Genomic DNA, 15,570 nt, shown 5'->3' with positions numbered 1-15,570 from the left:
GCATTCCCTCCTCTGTGTCTTCTCCCTCTGATCCTCAGGAAAGAGGGAGCGAGAGTAATACTGATAGCCCAAATCTGGCTCAAAAGGCCATGGTTTTCATGGCTGAAGTCGATGTCCGTGATCGACCCCTGGGTATTACCATCGGGCCCACAGCTCCTCTCTCAGGGACCATTCCATCACCCTCAGGTGGAGGGTCTCCACTTGACGGCGTAGAATTTGAGAGGGAGCTGCAGAGAAGTAGGGGGCTCTCAGAACCCCTAAGTACTAAAAAAAAGCAGAAATTACTACAAAAATGTATTGTAAAATGTGGAAGAAGTTCTTAATGTTTTACTCAACTCTCCTATTGAATGTTATTCTGATCCTGCAATTTTAGAATTCTTACAGAAAGGTCAGGAGTTGGGTTTATCGTTCAGCACTCTTAAAATGCAAGTATCAGTGTTAGGGGCATTATACAACCATAATGTAGCTGGTAACAGATGGGTGACTAGGTTCATTAAGGCCTGTGAACAAACTAATCTAGTGCACATTGCCAGACTGCTACCATGGGACTTGGTTTTAGATGCGTTAAGGTGTCCACCCTTTGAGCCATTAGACTCCGCATCAGTAAAGGTATTAACCTTTAAAACAGCCCTGTTGGTAGCACTAACTTCTGCTAGATGGGTCAGTGATATCCAAGCTTTATCCGTAGACCCTCCCTTTCTAATGGTCTATCAAGACAAAATAGTTTTAAAACCAGACCCATCCTATCTATCGAAAGTTCCTCCTAAGTTTCATAGAAGTCAGGGAATCTATTTACCGTCCTTTTACGATAGCCCAACTACAACCGAGGAACAAAGGTTCCATAAGCTAGATGTTAGGAGAGTAGTTCTAGAGTACTTGGCAAGAACCCACAGTTGGAGGAAGAGTGGGGCACTCTTTGTTGCTTTCCAGGGTCAACAAAAAGGGTTAAGTGTCACTAAGAATTCTATCGCCCGATGGATAAGGGATGCAGTCAGCCTTGCCTATTCAGTAAAAGGAGAATCGCCTCCAGAAGGAATAAAAGCACATTCAGCACGAGCTAGGCTTCCTCGTGGGCAGAGAAGGCGGATGTCTCCATTGATCAAATTTGTAAGGCAGCAACTTGGGCATCACCTTCTACCTTTTATAAGCACTACCGGCTTGACCTGTCATCCGCCACTAATCTAGATTTTGGTCTTCGTGCTTCAGTACTTGGTGCTGTGGTCCCTCCCAGGTGATAGTCTCTGTAAGTCTCTCCGTGGGTGCTGTCGTGGCAATTGTAAAATCCTATTACCGGTAAGTAATAACCAGTTTTCCTGAGTCCACGACAGCACCCGCATGTGCCCCTCCTATAATTCACTAAATGTTCTGCCCTCTGAAGGGAGTTTTGGTATAGTTTACACTCTGTAGAGGTGGCGGTATATGATCATGTAAATAGAATAGTGATTATTATGTGCTAATCCTGGGCGGTTCCTCTTATACTCTGAAACACAAACTGAGGAGGCAAGGGAGACCGCCCCCCTTTTTAACCTGTAGGTTCCTGTCCTGTTGGGCAGATCCCCGCTCTCCGTGGGTGCTGTCGTGGACTCTGTAAAATCCTATTACCGGTAAGTAATAACCGGTTTCAGTTTCGGACTGAACCTTTAACCCCTTACTGACATCGGACGTACTAATACGCTGATGTCAGTATCCCCCGCTTTGATGTGGGCTCCAGTGGTGAGCCCACCTCAAAGCCGGGACATGTCTGCTGTTTTGAACAGTGAAATAACAGTAAAATGAACAGTAAAATAAATGAACAGTAAAATAAAAAAGTTATGGCTCTAGGAAGAAGGGGAGTGAAAAATGAAAATGCAAAACCGGAAAAAACTTCTGTTATGAAGGGGTTAATGACTATAAGCTTGTCACAGAAACATTTTGCAAAGTCTCCTGCACTTTTAGAAACAGTGTCAAAGTACATCTGTCACCAGATATCCACTGTTTATAAGTTATACTATCTGCTGTACCATGGCATCTTCAAAAATATTTTATTGGAGAGCCATTACTGGTGGAAATATTTTGCAGATATGTTGGTGACTGTTTTAACTCTTTCAGCTTATCTTCTTCAAACATAAGCTTAGTGTTTTGGTGTGCTGTACATATGCATACTGAGTGTTCATCACTGCCACCAGCCAGGACACAATTCTTAGGTCGCAGGCAGCAAGTTTTGAAAATCCTATTTTGGCAGAAGTTAAATAATAAAAAAAAACATTCATAGGTCTCTTTAACCCCTTAAGCACCAGGGGTATTTTTGCATTTCCATTTTTTGCTCCCCTTCTTCCAACAGCCATAGCTTTTTTTTTTCTTATCTTTCCATCAGTATGGCCATGCGAGGGCTTGTTTTTTGTGGGACAAGTTGAATGGCACCATTGATTTTACCATATCATGTACTGGAAAACGGGGAAAAAAATTCCAAATGCGGTGAAATAGCTCAAAAAGTGCAAATCCACAATTGTTTTTTTTGGATTTGTGTTTTTGCCATGTTCACTAAATGCTAAAACTGACCTGCCAGTGTGATTCTCCAGGTCATTGCGAGTTCACAGACACCAAACAAGTTTAGGTTCTTTTTTATTTTAAGTGGTGAAAAAATAAAAAGTCCAAATTTTGTAAAAACAAAAATGTTGCCATTTTCCAAGACGGTAACATCCCCATTTTTTGGGATCTGGGGCCAGGTGAGGGCTTATTTGTTGAGAGCCAATCTGATGTTTTTATTGATGCCATTTTGGTGTGTATATAATCTTTTGATCGCCCGTTATTGCATTTTAGTGCAATGTCGCGGCCATCAAAAAATCGTAATTTTGGAGTTTTGATTTTCTCGCTACGCCATTTAGCGATCAGGTTAATCCTTTTTTTTTATTGAAAGATCATGCGATTATGAACGCGACGATACCTATTATGTGTAGGTTTGATTTTTTTTAATTGTTTTATTTTGATTGGGGCAAAAGTGGGGTGATTTGAAAAGTGTTATATATATATATATATTCAAACACAACCTTGAAGCATATAACCACACAAGGTAATAATGAAAATATATATACCTTTATTATTATTAGTTAAAAAGTACACAAGAACAGTGCCAGGTCATTTTATGACTATCAACAAGTAATATTTAACAAAACCAGAGTAAATATGATGAGGAGAAAAGGGTGCACCCACTAAAATGTGCTGCACCATGGAAGCAGCATGGGTATTTAGATGGAGGGTACCGGATAGATCACAATCAATTAATAAACTGTTAAAGTGCTCAGTGCCCTCGGCTTCCTGCGTTGCCCCCCGAGGAAGCGGAGGGCGAACCGCGCGTTGGGGCGCGGGTGCGTGCACGTGGATTGAAGCATGGGTAAGGATTTTTGATGGGAACACTGTTTCTTGTGGTTTACCGTGGTGCTCGCTTTTATAGTGAGTCTGATGGAATGCTATCATTAACCCTAAATATACATTGGATAAGGGAGTTAGCTACAATCATTATGGCACTTTATGCACTGAGCACTTTACCAGTTTATTAATTGATTGTGATCTATCCGGTACCCTCCATCTAAATACCCATGCTGCTTCCATGGTGCAGCACATTTTAGTGGGTGCACCCTTTTCTCCTCATCATATTTACTCTGGTTTTGTTAAATATTACTTGTTGATAGTCATAAAATGACCTGGCACTGTTCTTGTGTACTTTTTAACTAATAATAATAAAGGTATATATATTTTCATTATTACCTTGTGTGGTTATATGCTTCAAGGTTGTGTTTGAATGGTTAGTTGGAAGCATCACTTTTCTATATCTGGAGTAGCTTTATGGGGTTTTTCTAAAGACTACTATGTTATCGGTTTCTGAGATTGTGTATCTGATATAGATATATATATATTCTTTTTTTTTTTTTTTTTTGCATGCTTCAATAGCCTCCATTGGAGGCTAAAAGCATCCACTACTCGATCGCCTCTGCTACGTAGAGGTGATGCACAGATCACCTCTATGTAGCTGAATTACAGCATTGCTATGAGCGCTGACCACAGGGTGGCGCTCATAGCAATCCGTCATCAACAACCATAGAGGTCTTCAGGAGACCTCATTGTGATGGCAACGCACCGATGACCCCCGATTACGTGACGGTGTCAGCGTTGTGTGTACTTCCGGCCGCGCGGCCGGCAACACTTGTTAAATGCCGCTGTCAGTTTGACAGCAGCATTTAATGGGCGCGGGTGGATTGCGATTCCGCTCGCGCCCATTGCGGGCACATGTCAGATGACATGTCGCAGCTTTGAGGTGGGCAGAAAGGGGTTAAAAACTTTTTTTTTTTTTTTTTTTTTTTTTTAACTTTTTTCAATAGTATCCATGGGAGACTACTAGAAGCTGCAATCATCCGATCGCTTGTGCTACATAAGCAGGGCTGCAGCCCTGCTCTATGTAGCAGAAATGCTCATTTGCAATGAGAGCCCACCGCTGGGCGCGCTCATAGCTAACCGGCTATGACAACTACAGGGGTCTCCTGCAGACCCCGGGTTGTCATGCCAACCCATCGGTGTCAGAGTTTGACAGCTGCATTTAACATGTTAACAGCCGCGTGTGGATCACGATTCCTCCGGCGGCTGTCAGGGGCAAATAACAGCTGATCAGATCATGCTGTCATGTGCCGGAAAAGGTGTGGGCTCATCACCAGAGCTTGCACCAAACAGGGGGAGGCGTCCAATGTCTGATATCCATCTTTGGACGTTAAGGGGTTAAAATTGCCAAGGTATAATTTGGCCCTCTACATCACTATTGTAAAAACCTTTCACTATCCACTATAGATTATTCCGATGATTTGCCTGGCTTAAGATCAGGACAAGTCATGAAACTTTTTTGGAGAAATATAAACCCTACACTTTCAGACCACAGGCTGACGAGATCTGAATTTGAGATTTTCAAATTGACACTGTTCATATGGCTATTTTGTTCATATGGCTATTTATGAGCATAGGCTATTTTTTTGAAAATGTTATAACATTTAGATTTTTTGGAAATTCTTTTCAAAATGTTCTTGAGTCTGCTTAGGTAAAAAATTAACAAAGATACTCTTGTGATGGTAGACTGTACCGTTCTGAGTGGAATGTTGTTTTTCCGTTTGTCTATATTGCTTCTAGCCTGAGTTATAAGAAGAAACGTAAAGGCTTGCAACACAGAATTTCGTATTTTTTCAAAACTTTGAAAATTAAAAAAAAATGTGTATATAAGTTTTTTATTCACGTTCTGCATTCTCTAACACTCTATTAACAGAGAACAAAATCTCAAAATAATAAAAAAATATAGAGGAAAATTGCATTGGTTCACTTGAAATGGGATAACTCTATAGACATGAGGAGAATGAGCCTCCGCCCTGGTTTCCTCTGTAGTATTTGACTGGCTGCTACATATAGCTTCATGCAGAGCAACCTGTCCATAATCACTGTTAGATGAGGCAGGGAGGAGCACTCTCTTTAAGAATGCAATGGACTCAAGAACGGTGTTTCTGATATGTTCGCTCTGCAGTCATAAGGCCCCAGTACACATTAGAAACGTCAGGGGAACTTGCCAGTTTCTTCTGATGGGACAACCATATAGGGAGTATGGGGACCTCCCGAATGTCCCCCAATAGATTGTTGGGAGTCATAAGGATCGGCTGTTTGAATTAAATTGCCTGATCCTTTTGTTTTGCGGGGGGGTAAGTCGCTGGTAGATAGTTCTGGCAGTGGGTCTTTTATAGAGAACACAATCACTCAACTGAGCTCAGCTTTCCTGTGTATGGGGTAGCAGGCACAATGAGCGGTCAGCCCATTGAAAGTCCATCTGACGTCGATCAAATGTCCAGGATTTTCTGTGCCATTTTGGTTGCTTGCCATATACACTCACCGGCCACTTTATTAGGTACACCATGCTAGTAACGGGTTGGACCCCCTTTTGCCTTCAGAACTGCCTCAATTCTTCGTGGCATAGATTCAACAAGGTGCTGGAAGCATTCCTCAGAGATTTTGGTCCATATTGACATGATGGCATCACACAGTTGCCGCAGATTTGTCGGCTGCACATCTCAAAGATGCTCCATACAAGGCAGGATGGATCCATGCTTTCATGTTGTTTACGCCAAATTCTGACCTTACCATCCGAATGTCGCAGCAGAAATCGAGACTCATCAGACCAAGCAACGTTTTTCCAATCTTCTACTGTCCAATTTCGATGAGCTTGTACAAATTGTAGCCTCAGTTTCCTGTTCTTAGCTGAAAGGAGTGGTACCCGGTGTGGTCTTCTGCTGCTGTAGCCCATCTGCCTCAAAGTTCGACGCACTGTGCGTTCAGAGATGCTCTTAGGCCTACCTTGGTTGTAACGGGTGGCGATTTGAGTCACTGTTGCCTTTCTATCAGCTCGAACCAGTCTGCCCATTCTCCTCTGACCTCTGGCATCAACAAGGCATTTCCGCCCACAGAACTGCCGCTCACTGGATTTTTTTTCTTTTTCGGACCATTCTCTGTAAACCCTAGAGATGGTTGTGCGTGAAAATCCCAGTAGATCAGCAGTTTCTGAAATACTCAGACCAGCCCTTCTGGCACCAACAACCATGCCACGTTCAAAGGCACTCAAATCACCTTTCTTCCCCATACTGATGCTCGGTTTGAACTGCAGGAGATTGTCTTGACCATGTCTACATGCCTAAATGCACTGAGTTGCCGCCATGTGATTGGCTGATTAGAAATTAAGTGTTAACAAGAAGTTGGACAGGTGTACCTAATAAAGTGGCCGGTGAGTGTAGGTTTGTTGTTGTAACATAGTTTAGCTGTTTTACATATTTAAGCATATTAAGCTTATGTTGCCAATTGAAATAGCTTTTCTTTCAAATCCGTTCAGTCTGTATGTGCTCAATTAGTAAGTAGAAGGCACTTTGCTATATATTTTCTCGTTTGCCACTGCATTCATTATCTCACCATGGGTCATGAGATTCTGTTCTGAAATTTTCCTGCTCTCAGGTGACATGTCCCATCTGCTCTCCATGGTCATTTCCATCCACTTCACTTTACAGATAATCACAGCTGACGTCCATTACAAGGACAGCCAGAAATATTCCTACCTTCTACAAGCACTGGCATCAGAAATTGGAATGGGTGAGCTTAAAACTTGTATGGGGATGTAGTGGACATAGCTGGATCTGGTTAACATGACATCGCAAAGCAGTTGAGAAGAGTAGGAAGAGAAGTAGTAGCCTCCTGGCCTGTGGAGCCAGAGTTGGAACTAATTTTAGGTCAAGGCAAAGTTGTAAAAATATACCCACCCATGGCTAAAAATATTGAGTTATTAATATTGGTTAATTATTCCATTAATTTTCATAGGAGTTTAGAGACGTTAATAAAACAATCAAAAGGGCCTTCATTAATTAAAAAAAAGTGACCATTTCATTTCACTACATTAATTGTGATTTCTAATTATTGAACTTTTATGAAGAAACCGGAGCTGGAGTCAAGGTTTGGAAAGATAGAGCTGTCATAGTCCAAACCTTGGCTTACTGACTCCACAGCTCTGGTAGCCATGGACATGAAGTGTGGCATCAAAACAAGTAGTCGTGAGCCAGGGGAACATTCCTCTTACTGAAAAGTGCATGTTATAGTTACCAAGTGCCTAATTATAATGGGTGCAGGAGCTGCAGTGTCATCTAGGCACAGAAACCTATTAGAGGGGGCTTAAGAAGGCCCCTTTGGTCCATCTGAGAAGACCAATATAATTAAAACCCTTAGTAGTTGGGGCTCCTGTAGGAGATTTTGCATTGGGGCTTCAAGTTATAGCACTGGTGATTATAGTTTTTATAGGAAAATTTGGAAAATCTCTTTAATTTATTTTCTTATAAAGCACCATTTCTTACAGTGATTGTAAGAAGAAATTCTCTATTACTAAATGAAACCTTTTTGTGGCCAAATATTTTATCAGAATTCTAACAAAAAAAAGTTTCAAATATCACAAAAGTTTTGCACAACACAAAGTTTCTTCAACAGTTTTGTGACTTTGGACATATCACCCACTGTTTGAAAAGTGTGCAGAGCTCTGTCAGAAGGTGTCCAAGCGTGACCAACAATTTCATCATTATTTACACCAGAAAAGTGGTGGAAATTAAGGTTCAAGTTTTCCCTAATCTGATTAGAGCACGTTTCTTGTGATGGCGCTACAGGAGCTAAAAATTGCACAAAATTCATCAAGACGTACACACTCTTTAATGGATATGGCGCGTCATACACCGGTACACAGTGCATCATGACTGGCATGTAAAATACTAGTCTTATTTGTTTCTTTATAGCTTTTGGAACTTTTTGAGTTGTTGACATGAACAGTGTCTTTTTTATGATTATTTGAACAAATCTTTTCCTTAATGCCTTCATTCCAAGTATATGATCGCACTGGATACTGATTCTGGAGAGTATGGAGGACATGAAAGAATTAATCACAGGACAGAATTCTTCACCGAAAACCAACCTTATAATAATAGACAGTATTCAATTTTGGTAAGTATGAACAGAGTAAAGCTTTAATTTTAAGCATTTTTTTTTTTTTAACTTCATATAAATACGATAGATACGGCTGCATGTGTACACTAGGGCCAGCAGGACGGGGTGAGGGAATACCATGTTTACCAAACTGGAAGAGTTGTGACATATGTATTATGTTGTCAAAACTCTGTTCTAGCACAAATTTTCCAGAATCTGAGTTATCACTTAAAAAGACTCGGTCAGCACAGAATGACTGTCCAGACCAAGTTCAGGCGCTTGGTGCACCCTTTGGTGTGGCAAATCAATAAAGTCAACTTTCCCACCTGCTTGTTTTCTCCTCACCTCCTCTTGTTTGACAGCTTTGACTGGTAGAGAGAGATTGAAGGTGCACCTAAATGTTTGGCCACACCAAGGGTGCACCGAGTTCCTGTGCTTGAACAGTCATCCTGTGCTGACAGATACAGTTATATGAAAAAGTTTGGGCACCCCTATTAATCTTAAGCTTAATGTTTTATAAAAATTGTTTTTTTTTTTGCAACAGCTATTTCAGTTTCATATATCTAATAACTGTTGGACACAGTAATGTTTCTGCCTTGAAATGAGGTTTATTGTGCTAACAGAAAATGTGCAATCTGCATTCAAACAAAATTTGACAGGTGCATAAGTATGGGCACCCTTATCATTTTCTTGTTTTAAATACTCCTACCTACTTTTTACTGACTTACTAAAGCACTTTTTTTTGGTTTTGCATCCTCGTTGAGCTTTGAACTTCATAGCCAGGTGTATGCAATCATGAGAAAAGCTACTTAAAGTGGCCACTTGCAAGTTGTTCTCCTGTTTGAATCTCCTCTGAAGAGTGGCATCATGGGCTCCTCAAAACAACTGTCAAATGATCTGAAAACAAAGATTATTCAACATAGCTGTTCAGGGGAAGGATACAAAAAGCTGTCTCAGAGATTTAACATGTCAATTTCCACTGTGAGGAACATAGTAAGGAAATGGAAGAACACAGGTACAGTTCTTGTTAAGGCCAGAAGTGGCAGGCCAAGAAAAACATCAGAAATGCAGAGAAGAAGAATGGTGAGATCAGTCAAGGACAATCCTCAGACCACCTCCAGAGAGCTGCAGCATCAACTTGCTGCAGATGGTGTCACTGTGCATCGGTCAACTATACAGCGCACTTTGCACAAGGAGAAGCTGTATGGGAGAGTGATGCGAAAGAAGCTGTTTCTGCAAGCACGCCACAAACAGAGTCGGCCGAGGTATGCAAAAGCACATTTGGAGAAGCCAATTTGTTTTTGGAAGAAGGTCCTGTGGACTGATGAAACCAAGATTGAGTTGTTTGGTCATACAAAAAGGCGTTATGCATGGCGGCAAAAAAACACAGTGCGTTGTATAGTTGACCGATGCACAGTGACACCATCTGCAGCAAGTTGATGCTGCAGATCTCTGGAGGTGGTCTGAGGATTGTCCTTTACTGATCTCACCATTCTTCTTCTCTGCCTTTCTGATGTTTTTCTTGGCCTGCCACTTCTGGCCTTAACAAGAACTGTACCTGTGTTCTTCCATTTCCTTACTATGTTCCTCACAGTGGAAATTGACATGTTAAATCTCTGAGACAGCTTTTTGTATCCTTCCCCTGAACAGCTATGTTGAATAATCTTTGTTTTCAGATCATTTGACAGTTGTTTTGAGGAGCCCATGATGCCACTCTTCAGAGGAGATTCAAACAGGAGAACAACTTGCAAGTGGCCACTTTAAGTAGTTTTTCTCATGATTGCATACACCTGGCTATGAAGTTCAAAGCTCAATGAGGTTACAAAACCAAAAAAAGTGCTTTAGTAAGTCAGTAAAAAGTAGGTAGGAGTATTTAAATCAAGAAAATGATAAGGGTGCCCATACTTATGCACCTGTCAAATTTTGTTTGAATGCAGATTGCACATTTTCTGTTAGCGCAGTAAACCTCATTTCAAGGCAGAAACATTACTGTGTCCAACAGTTATTAGATATATGAAACTGAAATAGCTGTTGCAAAAAAAACAGTTTTTATAAAACATTAAGCTTAAGATTAATAGGGGTGCCCAAACTTTTCCATATAACTGTATTAGAAAAAAAAATACTATGTATTGCCACAAAATATTAAAATATAGCTTTTAAAATGCTGTGATGAAAAAACACCAAAAAATGTCTATCTTTACATGGTTAATTTAAGCAGGAATATTCTGAACACATTCACTTACAGAAGACTTTGCAAAAATTTGTGAGACTGTCCCACTCATGTTACTGACATTAATAAAAATTCACAATGCTTTTAGGAAAAACAACCTATTTCAGATAAATGGAGCAGATTTTCAGCCAAAGAAATTACATCTGCATGTTATGTATGTTGGAAAATCCGAAAACAAAATAATTTGTATTTTATTAGTATCTAATTACTATATTTGTGACTTATGTTTAGAATATTTTTGTCCATTTTTATTTGAAAATATTGTTGTTGTTTTTCTTGATTTCCACAACTGAAAAGACATTTCAGACACTGTTACTGCACTCCACTCACAAGTTTGTTCTGAGACTATTCAGAAGCTAAAGAATTCCAATAGATGTGAACGTACTGCACCTTCAAGGGTTATTGAGGAAATCGCACTTTTGGAGATTTTGCTGGTTGCAATTGACTTGCTGCACTCTAGTGGTTAACATTTACCACTTCACTCGGCATTCTCCGGGCTGCACGCTTCTTGTTTTGCCGTGGCAGCTACAGAAAGCTGCTTTCCTAGTATTTGTAAAGGCTGTCTCTTCTGCCAACACATTTAATTTGTCCTTTTGTGGTTATTATTATAATATCTCTCCTGAATTGTTGTTTTATATTTCAGATTTACATTCCATGCAGAGTGGCGCTTGTTCTTCGTAATGTTGACAACTGCTAAGGACTGAAGATTCATCTTTATCTCTTCGGTGCGAGCTCGGGTAGTCTTGAAATAGAACGACTCGCACCGTGTGTAGTGTTGTAGAATGTGCTCAAGGTTTTCCGCTGTTGTCTAATGAGTAAATAACTTGAACACGGCATTTTCTCACCTTGTGTACACGTTGGTAGAGCCAGACGGCTTGGCGCGCAGTATTATGTGCCGATTTTAATTCATGTTACTGTGAAACGTATTAACTGCACGGTGTGACTTTTCTTTAGAACGTAGAGAGACCTTTGTTTCTTTATAGCAATACATCATCCAGGGTAACTACATTGGGGCATATTTATCAATATTTGCTAAAAACCTAGACTAGATAGTGTGAAAATGTCCGGTTTTATCACCTCTGATAAATTTGGCGTAATTTAAAATTTTCTAGTCTGTTTTTGCTGCCTTTTAATTGGCTTACTTTGTACCGAAATGTTGGTGCAATTTTTGACCCAAAGTGTTGCTTGTCAGGCCCATGCCCTTTTCAGGCGATCCACTCTCCTTTTTTGCAAGGTCACACCGCCTTGCTGTAAAAGTTCCTGAAAGTATCTAAAACAAATAATCAATATGGTGAAAGTCATACAAGTCTGTTTTGAAAGCAAATTAAGTCAAAATTCTAGCGCATTTAGATTGATAATTAGTCCCGCTGTATCTGTTTATATTGGTTACATTTCTGTTTAATTGCACTATAAACAAAACATAATTTATTGAGAGAAATCATTTATTTTTCTGATAGACGTGCTACACTAAAGCACATGGTGTGTTGTAGAAATCTGAATTTTCAACCTAGTAGAATCTGCACCTATTTTTCTGCCTGTCCGTATTGCCTAAAAACACATTAGCTGCGATTTTCCCTATTATAATGGAAACAAAGTAGAGCAAGTCCATTGTCTGTAGCATTTAATCTGTTAGCTTGTTTCCTCTCACATACTAGATCTGAAATGAAATTGGTTTCTATAAGAAACTTCTCGAATTGTTCCGAATTTTTTGATAACTTTCCATTGTGTGTATAACACATTAAGGGACTTGTCTAAGGTTAGAAAAACATATCTGCTTTCTGCCAGAAACTGTCACCCTGATCTAATGGTTACTTACGTCTGTGTATGGTTTCGCAGCCCAGCTTCACTGAGGCAGGGCTACAATATCACACAAAACCTCTAGAATTGTGCCTCTTTAGAAGAAAGGCAATTTTGTTTTTTTTTGCTAGTTCTGGAAAATTTATTTTTAGGGATCTTATAACGCAATGATGTTTGGTTTGTTTATTATATCGTCATTAGCACATTGAATAAAAGTATACTTTCATAAATTTTTCCAATAAGGTACCATAAAACAAAATGTGCAAAAATATACTGTATTTCTAAATCCTGCATTTTTTTACTGTGGTTCATAATATCTCACCAGTTTTGTAACGTTTAACATGTTTTCCAGTTGCAACTGCAGTATGATTGTTTCCTTGGAGGTTATCTATGGACCTACTGCATTAAAACGGCCCACATGGCTGTAGCAATTAGTGATGAGTGATCACTAGTGATGAGCGAATATACTCGTTACTCGAGAGTTCCTGAGCATGCTCAGGTGTCCTCCAAGTATTTTTTAGTGCTCGGAAATTTAGTTTTTCTTGCCGCAGCTGAATGATTTACATCTGTTAGCCAGCATAAGTACATGTGGGGATTCCCTAACAACCAGGCAACCCCCACATGTACTTATGCTGGCTAACAGATGTAAATCATTCAGCTGCGGCAAGAAAAACGAAATTTCCGAGCACTAAAATATACTCGGAGGACACCCGAGCATGCTCTGGAAATCTCGAGTAACGAGTATATTCGCTCATCACTAGTGATCATGCACAGATAAGGTATTATCGGAGCATGCTCGAGTGCTAAGCGAGTGACTTTAGCGTGCTCGAATATTATGTTTGATTCCCCGCACCTGCATGTCTCGCTGCTGTTAGCCGCAACACATGCAGGGATTGCCTAACAAACAGGCACCTTATCCGAGCATGTTCGCTCATCACTAGTAGGCATCCATAATAGTGATGAAAAAAATGGGACATGTATGGTGGTTGCCCTGGCCCATATTTTTGATAAAGGGGACATCACCCAACCCAAAATGAGATGTTGACACTCGAGCCTTCACCAGGCTGAGCAGCAGAATATAGAAACCTCTATTTTATGACACATTCACAGTTCTTATGACATTTGGTTATTATGGTTAGCACGTCATCACACCAAATATCTCTTTCCATTGTGAGTGACTGATGCACTGGATACACATTACAGCTACCTAATATGCCGAAAACATTCACCGGGTACAGTCTGTAAAGTTCATTTTCTAAGATTAGCAGAGATCTATATTTTCTTTACTTTCTGACTCAACACAACATTTTTTTGCCTCTTGGAATGTGTATTTTTTTTTACAGACTGATGTAGTTTTGTCTTTCACTGGACACTGTACTATGTAATAGTTTTTGGTCCTTTAATACAACATGCTCGTAAACGATTTTCTTAAAATCAATGGAACAATTAATAACACCCTGTTCTGTGTCTATTGGTTGTGTAATACAATGTAATATTTATACAATGCAATAAGAGACCTGGTTATTAAATTTTCGCAAAATAAAATTTAAATATCAACGTTTGTGTTTTATGTTTTGTGAACTATTTTAATATATTTGTCTTTTCATAATTTTTAACGGATAGGGGAGATTTCTTGATAAACTGAAATGTCAAAGATAAAGGGGGAAAAGTACCTTTGTCACTTTTGAATGCTGCCTTATTTTTGCTGTTTTCTCATTCGAGTCTCTATGATTAGAGGTGATGGATTTTTGAAAGTGCTAACGATGATTGACTAACATTGTAATGCCCATTTGGATGTCACCCAGCTTCTCATTGATCTCCAAAATCATATACATGTTGGGACTAATTCCCACAGAGGAGCAAAGGAGTAGGTGTCTGCATGGAATCACAACCAGCAGTAGTCAGAATGTGCGGTACTGTTGTCTCATTCAGTACTGTCTTGTGGGTTATTCTCCAGTAAAATAGCTCTTTAACCCCTTCACGCTGCGGCTCTTTTTCGTTTTTGCGTTTTCTTTTTTCGCTCCTCTCCTTCCCAGAGCCATAACTTTTTTATTTTTCCATCAATATGGCCATGTGAGGGCTTATTTTTTGCGGGACGAGTTGTACTTTTGAACAGCACCATTGGTTTTACCATGTCTTGTACTAGAAAACGGGAAAAAAATTCCAAGTGTGGTGAAATTGCAAAAAAAAGTGCAATCCCACACTTGTTTTTTTTTGTCTTTTTTGCTAGGTTCACTCAATGCTAAAACTAACCTGATATTATGATTCTCCAGGTCATTCCGTGTTCATAGACCCCTAACATGTCTAGGTTCTTTTTTTATCTAAGTGGTGAAAAAAATTAAAAACTTTGCTAAGAAAAAAAAAAAGTGCCATTTTCCGATACCCGTAGCGCCTCCATTTTTTGTGATCTGGGGTCGGGTGAGGGCAGATACTTTTGTGCAGATACGTTCTTTTGATCGCCCATTATTGCATTTTAATGCAATGTCGCGGCGACCAAAAAAACATAATTCTGGCGGTTCAAATTTTTTTTCTCGCTACGCTGTTTAGCGATCAGGTTAATGCTTTTTTTTGTTGATTGGGCGATTCTGAATGCGGCGATACCAAATAGGTGTAGGGGTTTATTTTATTTTGGATGGGGCGAAAGGGGGGTGATTTAAAGTTTTAAATTTTTTTATTTTTCATATTTTTAAAAACATTTTTTTTAACTTTTGCCATGCTCAATAGCCTCCATAAGAGGCTAGAAGCTGGCACCACTCGATCGGCTCTCCGTTTTCCCTATGGCCTTTATTTATCTACTTCACGCAACATCCTCTTTCTCCATCTTCACTATGCTCCAGAGCTTCCATCACCAGGTAAGCCTTGGACATCAAAATGCACCTAATGTTAATTTCTGAAGTTTATAATATCATTGAAAAGCCTGATGCAGACTCCCTGACGAGACATCCCTACATGCTTAGATGGGAGAGAAGAGATATTTGGAAAAAGCCTTGACTGATGTAGATTGGGGACTTGTCTGGTCGAGAGCAGCTATATCGGTA

The 15,570-nt window shown here is 39.8% G+C and overlaps 1 protein-coding gene across 2 annotated transcripts in view; it reads left to right on the top strand.

The window, feature by feature from the left end:
* Window positions 1-14,089, top strand: part of GBE1 (1,4-alpha-glucan branching enzyme 1) — a 208,716-nt gene extending 194,627 nt beyond the window's left edge. For both annotated transcript variants that reach the window (XM_077294074.1, XM_077294073.1), the window contains exons 16-17: window positions 8,406-8,523; window positions 11,379-14,089. In XM_077294074.1, coding sequence (XP_077150189.1) covers window positions 8,406-8,523; window positions 11,379-11,432 — 172 coding nt within the window. In that variant the 3' untranslated portion in view covers window positions 11,433-14,089. The remainder of the gene's footprint in view (window positions 1-8,405; window positions 8,524-11,378) is intronic.
* Window positions 14,090-15,570: the final 1,481 nt, after the last annotated feature.

This window comes from Ranitomeya variabilis, chromosome 3 (genome assembly GCF_051348905.1).
Source record: "Ranitomeya variabilis isolate aRanVar5 chromosome 3, aRanVar5.hap1, whole genome shotgun sequence".
NCBI lineage: Eukaryota > Metazoa > Chordata > Amphibia > Anura > Dendrobatidae > Ranitomeya > Ranitomeya variabilis.
This window is presented reverse-complemented; position numbering and strand designations above follow the sequence as displayed.